General features: G+C 42.3%; 1 protein-coding gene across 1 annotated transcript in view; it reads left to right on the forward strand.

The window, feature by feature from the left end:
• Window positions 1-2,224: 2,224 nt before the first annotated feature.
• Window positions 2,225-12,104, forward strand: part of CLDN10 (claudin 10) — a 98,324-nt gene continuing 88,444 nt past the window's right edge. The window contains exon 1 of the mRNA XM_036893963.2: window positions 2,225-2,690. Within this exon, the coding sequence (XP_036749858.1) occupies window positions 2,477-2,690 (214 nt within the window). The 5' untranslated portion in view covers window positions 2,225-2,476. The remainder of the gene's footprint in view (window positions 2,691-12,104) is intronic.

Consider the following 12,104-nt stretch of genomic DNA (forward strand, 5'->3'; position numbering starts at 1 on the left):
ATCAATAGAACAAAAAGGTACCCTACAGTATGGGAGAATATATTCATAAATGACAGATCCGATAAAGGGTTGACATCCAAAATATATAAAGAGCTCACACACCTCAACAAACAAAAAGCAAACAATCCAATTAAAAAATGGGCAGAGGAGCTGAACAGATAGTTCTCCAAAGAAGAAATTCATATGGTCAACAGACGCATGGAAAGATGCTCCAGGAGGGGAGCCAAGATGGCGGTGTGAGTAGGACAGTGGGACTCTCCTCCCAAAAACATATATATTTTTGAAAATACAACAAATACAACTATCTCTAAAAGAGAGACCAGAAGAGACAGGACAATAGCCAGACTACAACCACACCTGCGAGAACCCAGCGCCTCACAAAGGGGCTTCTAACTCCTGATTCTTTGTAAAAGCACTTAACATACCGTAGATGTCCTCACCTAAAAGATAAATCAGTTGTACTATGTTGCACACCTGAAGCTAATATAATATTGTATGTCAGCTATTCTTTCTTAAAGAAAAAAGCTTTCTTAAAGCTCCCATCTATTCTATTCTCAGAAAAATTAAAAACAAATAAATAAATCATAATGATTGGAAAAAAAAGATGCTCCACATCACTAGTCATCAGAGAAATGCAAATTAAAACCACAATGAGATATCACTTCACACCAGTAAGGATGGCCACCATCCAAAAGACAAACACCAGCAAATGTTGGCGAGGTTGTGGAGAAAGGGGAACCCTCCTACACTGCTGGTGGGAATGCAAATTAGTTCAACCATTGTGGAAAGCAGTATGGAGGTTCCTCAAAATGCTCAAAATAGAAATACCATTTGACCCAGGAATTCCACTCCTAGGAATTTACCCTAAGAATACAACATCCCAGTTTGAAAAAGACATATGCAGCCCTATGTTTATCGCAGCACTATGTACAATAGCCAAGAAATGGAAGCAACCTAAGTGTCCATCAATAGATGAATGGATAAAGATGATGTGGTACATATACACAATGGAATACTACTCAGCCATAAGAAGAAAACAAACACTACCATTTGCGACAACATGGATGGATCTAGAGGGTATTATGCTCAGTGAAATAAGCCAGGCGGAGAAAAACAAGTATCAAATGATTTCACTCATATGTGGAGTATAAGAACAAAGAAAAACTGAAGGAACAAAACAGCAGCAGAATCACAGAACCCAAGAATGGACTAACAGTTACCAAAGGGAAAGGGACTGGGGAGCACGGGTGGGAAGGGAGGGATAAGGGCGGGGAGAAAGAAAGGGGGCCTTACGATTAGCATGTATAATGTGGGGGGGGCATGGGGAGGGCTGTGCAACACAGAGAAGACAGTGATTCTACAGCATCTTACTACCCTGATGGACAGTGACTATAATGGGGATTGTGGGGGGGACTTGGTGAAGGGGAAGCCTAGTAAACATAATGTTCTTCCCTTAATTGTAGATTAATGATAACAACAACAACAACAACAACAAAACAATGAGCCAATAAACACATGACCAAATGGTCAACCTCATTAGTAATCAGAAAATACAAATTAATCAACATAACCTGATACCTTTTATACCCACCAAAGTGGCCCCAAAAAACCAAACAAACAATTCTGACACCACCATGATACCAAGTGCTATGAAGTGGACCAGTGAGGACTTGCCCACTGGGAGAGGATGGTAAATGTCTATAGTTACTTAGTAAAGCAATTTCGTATTACCTATAAAGTTGAAGATGAGCTTTTCCTATATCTTAGCAATTCTGTTTCTAGGCTATACACTGGAGAAACTCTTGCACATGATCACAGGAGAGATGCGTGAGAGCTGTTCCAACAGTTCCCAAGGGGCTGGGGTGGGGAAGAAACACCACAGACGGGCATCTCCAGGAAAATGGATAAATACATTGTGGTATATTCATTTAATGAAATGCTATATTCCAATGTAATATCTAAATAACAATAGCTAGTTTCCTGAACATGGATCAATCTCACAAACATAACGTATGAAAGAATACCTACCATACGATTCCATTTATAAAAGATTCAGAAGCATGCAGGACTAAAGCAATTGGTCAAATAAGCTTTAACTGTTACTGTGTAATTTGTACTTTGTAATATCTGGTTGTTGCATGGTTCGTTAAGCTTCAGGCTAACAGAAAATTAAGCATTAACTCTGGTGCCAGGGGAAAAAAATCTGTGAAATCAAAACCTTTAAAATCCATTTGCAAGATTTTAGCAAATCTCCAAGTAGGAAATTAGCAAGATCATCTTAGACTATCTTTAAAATGCCACCAGTAAATAAGACTTTATCCTAAATTCTGGTATTCTGAGGCCGTCTGAGCATGAAATACGACCACCTGTCCACATTAAGTGGCCGCAACTCTTGTCCAGGCGTTTCTTGTCTGCTGCATGCCTAGCCCACCAAAGCGTTCTTTCTGGCCGGCGTCACTGGAGAAGGCCGAACGACATGTCCAGAGCACAGATCTCAGCTCTGGTGTTCGGTGTCGGAGGGTTTGGCGCTCTCGTGGCAGCCACCACATCCAACGAGTGGAAAGTAACCACCCGAGCATCATCAGTGATAACCGCCACGTGGGTTTACCAGGGTCTGTGGATGAACTGCGCAGGCAATGCGCTGGGCTCCTTCCATTGCCGACCGCACTTTACTATCTTCAAAGTCGAAGGTAAATATAATAGCTTTGTTTGGGGTGGAAGTAAAATGTTACTTTTCCCTTCACTATGCTAGAGTAGCTGTATATAGTCGGCTGCTAACTCTGTAAAGACTGAGCTCTTATAGTGCCAAGGTTTGCCTAGGATGGATGGGGGTGTGTGAATGTTGGCTAAAAGAATGAAATCAGGCATTTTATACAGTAAAGGAAGATTAACAATAACTTTAAGGACCTTTTAGAAATACCTAATGTGAATGATAGACTCCAAAGGGGAGGGCTGAAGTGACTGGCTGTTTTAGAAGCTAGTTTTTCAATTTGTCCTGCATCATGGAGGAATCTTTTATATACAAGTATGTATCTATACACATGCCATCAGCAAATAATACATTATCCTAAATCTCAATTCTTTCTCGGGCCATCTGAGCATGAAATATACCATGCACACACACACACACACACACACACACACACACACACACACACATTCGTATAAATATTCAGAGTGATAGCATATGATGAAGACAGTGTGGAGCAAGGAAATAATTCTGTTTTCAGAGGGTTTCTATGGGTTTTTTTAAACCATATTTAGTGATAAAATAGCAGAGTAGGAAAAATTTTGAAGTAGTGAAGTAAAGAAAATGTCCATGAACTTTTGCTTTTTGTTAGTTTTATTTTTTTAAATATATAGACAAGCTCTCATCGTTATGCATATTAGAAACTCTATTACAAGCTCATGTATCTTAAAAAGGGAATTCTTTTAAAGCCATTTTCATACTTGAGGATACCTCCAAGGAAACAATTATTTGCTTTTATGCCACTATAAGAATAATTATCTGCCTTTGCTTTCTATTTGATATGCTTACAAGTCTTCCACATATTTGTATTTAGTAGGTTTATTATGTTAAAAATTGCTTCAGGTATTTTACAAAATATAGTCTTCTCACAATCAAATGGCAAACTGTACCTTGGCCCCAGTAAAGAAAATGAAATAAAATTTTAACTAGGAAGTTACTAAAGTATAATACTTTATGGGATTTTGTGTCAAGGATTCACGTCATTAGTCTACAGTGCGTGCCAAAGGATAAAGAGAGAATACTTAGCTAAAGCCAGGAGATTTCTAATGACAATCGACGGAAATGCTCAAGCCTGGACAGCCCAGTTAGGCCCTCAAATCACACGTACTTTCCTAACACCCATTTGAGGAAATGATGCTGCGTCTCTCTTCATTTCCAACTTCTAAACTTACCGTGGGGTATTTCAAACTTGCTTCTCCTGCTGTGGAAGGTTTCCCTAGGTACAAGGGAAATTCTAAAAGGAGAAGGAGAATGTTGTAGGGAAACAGCCCTAATTCCGCACACCAGCTGTGGCTTTTCTTCCTCCATGACCCCCTTGGCCCATTCCCATCTTGGGCAGCTAGTTAAACACACGTCATGTGGCAAAGTGTATTTCTTTGCTCTTTACTGGGTTCATCTTTTAAAAATATGTATATATTTTGTCTGATTTCCCTTCATCCTATCTTCCTTAACAAAACCCATTTATTGTGAAACATAGGCATTCAACTTAAGCTCCAAAGTGGGCTACAGGACCATGGTAGATTACTGTAGGGCTCTAATAGCTAATTCCCCTAATCTTAGAAAACACGGAGTTAGAAATTTTGTCACTGTATAGTGTTCATGATGATCCAAATAATCTTCCACCTTTAAAATCTTATCCCCCTGATTTTGCCTCTCAGTTGCAGCAATAATGTGTCATCTCCTGTTACCCTGTACATGAGAGGTAGACAGAGAAATCCTGTCCACGGACAATGCATTGGATAAGTTAATTTAACATAATCTCTCTGTTTTCTTCATTCTGAATCAAAAATCCTTATAAATGATACAGGTTACTACAAAAATCTACTTTCAGCAGCAGGAGCACTGATTCATGTTTCCCAAGGAAATGGGGAGTCAAGAGTTTGAATTTCCTTCTTTGCATGGAATCATTGCTGACAATGCTGATCGTTTTTCCTTTATTCCTATTTGAAAACATAACAAGCTTTCTATGCCAACATATGCTCGCACACCACAACAATTCCAAACTGAGAAAAAGAACTCAGAAGCCTATGAGGAGTGAAACGGTTATATGGCATTTTAAAAGAATCAACTATCTAAACCTACATTGCCAATTTGAGACAAATCTTCTTAGACTAAGGTTAGATTAAGCTTCTGCTAAGAAAGAAAAACAGAAAATATTTTTAAGCTGCCAGAATTTTTTTTCCTTTGCTTTTTTGCTTATTTTTCCTCCTTGCTGGTTATGTAACTCATTGTCAGAGTCATACCTTCCTTTTGCTAACCCTCTGAGGAGCCCCTGTACCCCCACCAGTACAGCCACAGCTTTTTAGGGGCCCATTCAGATTAACAGTGACTATGTCCTTTTAAGATCTGATGTAAGCCAGCACCTCTTTGAACTAAGAGCACCTACAGTTATCATGAGAAGTACAGGCCCCCTTCAACTATAGTTTCGTGGAAGAGATTTCAGGGAAACATCATCAGGCCACTTGTGATTCAATCCTCATTGCAGCCTGAAAGCCTCTTGACTCAATTTCAAAGCACTTCCCTGTCTTCAGATGCAATGTCCACTCTAGGCTGTGTCTCTTGTTTTGGCATATTTGTTTCTTTCTCGTGTCAGTGTTAACAGAGGCACTTTAATGATGAAAGGAAAGCTTCCCATAGGGAGAGAAGCAGTCATTTGGGGAAGGCTGGATCCAGAAAGCATTGCTACAAGGAGGGACTGAAGCTAAACTGTGCTCACCATAAAGACAGGAGTCTGATCTGTTAGGTCCTCCTGTGCCCCTGACATGTGGCCTCTGGATATGTATTTGCAAAATGACTGAATGAACAAAATAATGAGTGAGACAGATATTTCGTGATGAGGCAAAACCGGATACCTGGAGGAAGGCTGGAGTGTTGTGAACTGAGGAGTTATTTAGGACATTTACTTGGGCAACAGCAAAGAGAAGTTTGCTGGATTGCAATTGAACAGAATGAGCTTCAAGTTTTGTTTTGTTTCTTTTATTAAGTAGCCATGAGACCTTGACTTTGGCAATGAAATTCTCTGTGCCTCATTCATTAATTTCCTCCTTCATAAACTGAGAGGGCTGGACTCCAAGTGTCCCTTAATGTATCTTTCAACGTAAAGTTTAGCTCAGGAGCTTCACAATGCTCCACCTCCTTGCAGTAGAAGTGTACCAAAGAATTAGAGCTGCAAAGGTGCCTCTAACATAATTGCTCATGAGATTAGCCCTCCTTTTTCTCTCCTTATCTTTTATCTTGGCCAGCTTCCTGTGTTACTGACTGTTTAGAATCTTATCTGCATCTGGGTGGAGACAGGTTTAAATGACCTCAAATGACCACATGACCCAAGTAAAGGTGCCAGGATTTCAGTGGAATGAAACCAAACACTGTTCTGGAAGTCGGCAGTCAAATGATGCTGGCTGCCTACAGGAGTGTGAACCGTCTTCTCTCCTCATTTCCCACCTCCTCTTTCTTCTCCCCACTGCCTTCCAGGCTGTGCCGGAAGAACAGGGTAAAGAAAGGCATTTGCTAGAGGAAAGGGGTTTTCTGTGCATGTTTATTCACATACAGGGAACAGCCGGGAGCCATCTGATGTCATAACTTTAGATTTCTTGTTAATTGAAATGTGTGCCTTACTCCATGATTAAATAACAGCAGTACATAAATCTCAAACAGCATAATTACCAAATGAAAACCAATTACAGTATCAGTGAGGGAAAACTGACTGATAATTTAGATGCTTCAAAAATAAGATATTTGATAGATCTCTGTACCCTTGGAAAGCATTTACCTTTAATCTCAGGAGAGGTCTCCATATGCTAAGATTTTGACTGCCTTCTGAGACAATTTCATTAAATACAGCTAAGATTAGTTTATTCTTGGGCTTATTTTCTTGCTGTGTTCCAAATGCATATAAAGCTATTTAAAAGCATACAGAAAAACTCAAGTTTTGTCTTTGGCAGTTGTCACCCTAAAAGTAAGCCTAAGAAATATTCAGTGTGTTCTTGTCGCAACAACAAGTACTGACACAATCAAGGACCCAAGGTAGGTGAGGTGTACTCTCGCAGGAGAATTGGGGCGGGATGAGCCACCATAAAGTGGTCTCTGCACAGGAGAACTGGAACACCCAATGCTGACATGTCCCCATGCCTTGTGGAGGTGAAGGTGGCCCATGATTGGACTTGGAACCCTAAGTCAGTACGCTTTCAGGAAAGTATCAGAGATTTTCAACAGTTCATCTCCATCCATAGCTCCTCTCCTAGATGCCAGGACCTTATCTTGTTTATCCTGGTATCCTCAGTACCACCACTGTGGCTGGATCCACAAACCTCCCAATAGAGGTCTGTGGATTGAACAAACAGAAGACGAAATTGTTTACTGACTTATTTCATAACACTTAATATATGCACAGGGAATCTCCTGTCACGTTACCAAGGTCTGGAAAAGGAAAAGGGAGAAGACCTTGCGGAAGGGCCTAGAAGGTGTAGAAGAACCAGGAGTGTTTTTTCTGATGAGATTCAAGAAGCAGAATGATCGAGAGACTTGCTTCTCAAAGTGTGGGCTTCAGACTAGCAGCGTCTATATCCCTGGGGAGCATGGTAGAAAAGCAGAATCTCAGCCCCCACCACGGACTATAGAATCAGAATCTGCATCTTAACATCTCCAGGTGTCTCCTAAGCACATTAAAAGTTTGAGAAATCCTATTTAGAGCTTGGACTTCGAGTCTGATGGACTCACCCCTTAATAACTAAGGGTCTTAATCTCCCTCTGCTTCGGTTTTCTTACCTGCTCAATGGTGATTAAACGGGATCACACAGGTAAACTGCTTTACACAATGCCAGACACAGAGCTGCTCACCATAAAGGGTGATAATCATTACTATGAATGCCTCTTTGAATGCCTTGAGAGCTCACAGCTCCACTGTAGGAAGATGACCACTACTTCTGCTCCATCTATTCATTGCCCGTCAAGATTGTAGTAGCTGCTTCCTGGGATTCAAAACCTGATAGAAGGATGTCTCTCATCCCTATGTCAAATCTATAATGATGTGATGGTCTTGTACTCATCAGACTATAGTGTAGGCTTAGGATTCACTGCACCTCATGAGGGAAGACCATGCTGCACTTAGACGTCAGGTTCTCACGGCAGGTGTGGGCCTGTTCATGGTGTCAATCACGTGTTGCATCTGCTGGAAATGCGGAGAAAAAGCCCCCTTCCATCTCTATGGTCGGGGTAGAGCTTCGTCTAAAGCTAAGATGCGTTCATGTGCTAGGCAGCTGAAAAAGAACAAAGGTTTACTCAAGTATTCTAGCCCCAAGAACTGGGGGAAACTTGGTGACAAACAGTTTAGTATATGGATTTGAATCATATTCACATTTTACAAAGTGCTTTCATATACCTTCCTATATTTATCCAAAGATGGTATTCCATAGCCCCCACTTTATAACTCACTGAGGACACAGGGGAAGCTACTTATAACTCTGTATGGTCATCTATAGATCTGCGGGGGAAATGTTCAGCATTTTGTACTAGACCCAAAACCTGAATCCCAGCTCTGCTGCCACTAATTTTTTGTGTGACCTTGGACACATCGCTTAAATTCCTGTTGTTTCTCTTTCTTATCTATGGGGTGATGATGGCAATGAGGATATCTAATTACATATAGTTAAAGTTTGTGGGAAAATCAAGGAAAAGAATCCTATTACATGAAATAGACTTGTACATGTTTTAAAATGCACCTGGAATTTGTTTTTATCAGGGAGATAAGACACCCAGACACAAACGGTGTCATGCAGGAAGAGATTTCCCTACTCCTAGATCCCTAGAAGCAGGAGGCATGGCTCACCACACCGGGCCACGGGGGGGCAGCCCCAGAGTCAGACAGGAGGCAGGGACGTGAGGAAACACCGTCAGGTCAGGAGCCTTTATTGTGTTTTCTGTGGGAAGGAATGGGCGAGGCAGGGTAATGAGGCTAAGCAGGTTTAGGACTGGCTGGTTTGGATTATTTCATGGAGCGTGGGGGCTGCCCTGAAGGGTCTGGTACTTAGCCCTGGGTTGATTAGGGCAGGGGAACATTGTTTCCTGTGGGAAAGTTTGATAAAGGAGATAACTGGGGTGAGGGCTTTGGGGCTGTCAGTCTGCATCTGAAAAGGGCATTGTTTGTGACCTCGGAGAGTTGGCTAGCCCTGGGAGGGCAGTTCCCGCCTCTCTCCCCACCTGACCCTGCCAGAGCACGGAGATGCAGAAAATCAGAACCCACAGCTGACAGTGTGACACTAGATCCTGAGGGCTGTTTGTACAGGAAGGTGAGGCAGGCAAGTGCCTTCTCTTCCACCTCTCCTCTAGGGCTTCACGTGCTTGTCTAGTGTGCAGTATTCATTTTCTCCTGGTGAGTATTTTGTGTGGAACAGGTTCAGGGTTGTTCTGCACAGGGCTCACCACTCCTCTCTGCCTATTGCCTGTCTGCCTGCACTCATGGCACGCTGGCTCTACTGCACTTCCTCTGCCCAGAATCCATTACCCACTCTTAGACTCTCATCCTAAAGGCGACATACGCAAAGGGCGTCTTCTGAGCCAGTGGTGTTCTGGAACTCACAGTTTAAGACTTCCTGCTGCTGTGCCTTTTTAGGTCATTTCAGAGCACTTCAGCAAGCTATACTGCATTTAAATGAGCTCAGGATAACTGAGCTGGTTTTCAGGAGCCTGCTGGTTTGCCATGATACTTTGGCCAGAATTTTGTATGCATTACAAAGACAATTGATTGACAATTTTGGCAAATGGCCATGTGCCAGATTACAACTACCGAAGGAACCCTGAAAATTGTTAATTCATTTATTCACTGATGAGTCCCTTCATCAAAGCATTCATTAGATTCCTAGCGCAGAATATACGTCTGGAGACTCAGTGAGGAGGACATAGGCCTACCTCAGTGATGTGCTGCTTAGAGCGAGACAGTCATTTCACAATTAGCCCAGAATGGTAGGTGTTGTCCGGCAGGTAGGTTCGGGGAGAAAGCAGACTTCCCAGAAGAGCTAGAGCTTGAACTGTCTTGAAAGACAGGTAGAAGTTTGCCAAGGAGAAAGAAGGGGAGGGTATTTTAGATTACTGGACTCATCCAGTTCTACAGCTTGTTAACCGACTCTAGGCAAAATGCTTAACATATGAGCTCTCCCATCTGTAAAATGGGAATACTACTACCTACTTCCCAGGACAGTGGTGAGGATCAAGCAAGTTAATTTGTGTACAGCACTGAGCGCAATGCCTGGCATGTATAAGCCAAGGTCTCAAAGTGGGAGGGAACCCAATGCAGCAGGGAACAGCGAGCATGTTCAAATGCTCCAACAAGAAGTACAGAGAGATGGTAATAGTGGGCCTGCAGATGTAGATCAGGGGAAATGCAAGGGGACCTTTAAGCTCTATGAAGGGATTTGGACTTTGTTTTGGAGGTGCTGGGAAGCTATTGGAATGTTTTGAGCAGAGAGTAATTGATGGGACTAGCATTTCAGAAAGATCCTGCAGTATTTCATGTTAGAATGAAGGGGTCAGCAGTGGGAACAGACAAGGAAGATATTTAGAGGTAAAACTGGTAAGACTGAGTAACAGGGTGGCTCATGAGGGATGGGGGAACAGGGAGGCCTCTGAGGATTCCTGCTGGGAGACTTGGTGGGCAGAGAAAGAGACAGCTGGCTGCTGAACAGGTCCTAACATAAATTCCAGTCCCTTCTCTCAGTACAGTATTTTCCTGTGCATACCAACATTTCAGGCAATCAAATTCTTAACCTAAAGTTTGGCTTTAAAAAAACCAATTGTACAGAATGAAAGACAATTGTTTGACTGAATTTAATTTTTTTCAAAAGCCATGCTTTTCTGATGCTTAATAAAAGCCAACAAGAAAATGTAGCAGCCGTAAAGATCAATGCAATCTGAAGTGCTAATATTAGCACTATCAGAATTAATTGATTACTTAATAGCAATATCAGAATTAGGAGGGAATAGCCCCCCAGCCCCGATATCCTGGAGTAACACTGCATAGTGCTAGTCGTGGGCACCGTATTTTAAGGAACTTGGACACCAATCACACTCACTGATTCTAGATGAGGCTAACTGGAAAGATGAGAGGACTTGAAATAAAATCACATGGGCAATTGTTTCACTTGGAAAACAGGAAGGGAATATGGTGGCAGGGAGGGAGAGACACCAGGTAAATGTTGCTAGGAAATCAGATTTGGGGAGCTATGCAGAAGGAATTTGCCAGAGTTGTACAACAATGCAACAGGCTGCCCCACAAAGAACTGGCTAGAATTATCCAGAGGAGGCCAGTGATCCTCTGCTAAAAAGGTGGTGGAGATAATTCCGACACCACTGGGAAGGCAGACTAGGTAATCTCGAAAGTCATTTCCAGTTTGAGATATGAGATCTTGTGAACATGTAAAAAGATAGAGAAATGTTTAAACATTGATATTCCTGATTTGCATATTGGTTTAAATGTTGTTGGACAACTGTTGGCTCTGTGCCAGGCACTTGGAAACACAACAGTTAATAAAAGCCCTTATCTCTGACCTGGAGATGTTCATAGCCTAGAAGGGAACATGAGTTAAAGTAGTAAATGTTAAAATATATGTTATAGTAATGTTATTACACTGAAACCGGTATATTAATCTATGGCAGAATTAACATCATGAAGGGAAGGAATGACTAATAAATCCGGGCACAGAGCTAAGTGACTGGGTGGGGAGACACAAGAACAAGTCCTAATTTGAAATTTTTGGGGTCAGTAATTTTGGTACCAAATATAGTCCATGCATAAAAACCAGACAGGTAATCCTACTGGGAGACAGATTTTCTCCAGAACATAAAACGTGGAATTTTTGCAAGGTGGGCAGCAGGTCATGGAAGGCCCTTTTCTTCCTGTCTTACTACCGCCAGATGTTCTCCTTTACTTCCCCCAGCAAACCCTGAGCCAGTCACATCCAGGGATTCTGGCCTGCTCTGAAGGACTCCTTCCTATAAATATCCTGCTAAACTAACCCTCAGTAGTGCTGAGATCCTTCCTTGGCCCTGCACCCTGGCTCTGTGCTCTCACCACCTTGCTCAGCCTCCAGTTCCTGGAGATCAGCTGATGCCCACTCTCCGGGTTAAACCTGGACCTCAGGCCCCCCGCTTTGCTCTGGCGGCTGATGTCTGGGTTCCAGGCAGTAGATCTGTCTTATGACTGTCTTACCCACGAAGTCCAGCCCACCTGGCCACTCGGTACTGACCCAGTGCCTTCCCTGAACTCTAAGCTCCACACTCAACGGATCTGCCTGCTGGCTAATCGTATCCTCTGCCTCTGGAAGAACTATCGGAGCATATCTCCAAGCTGTAAGAATTAGGAAGG

The sequence above is a fragment of the Manis pentadactyla genome, chromosome 17, assembly GCF_030020395.1.
Source record: "Manis pentadactyla isolate mManPen7 chromosome 17, mManPen7.hap1, whole genome shotgun sequence".
Lineage (NCBI taxonomy): Eukaryota > Metazoa > Chordata > Mammalia > Pholidota > Manidae > Manis > Manis pentadactyla.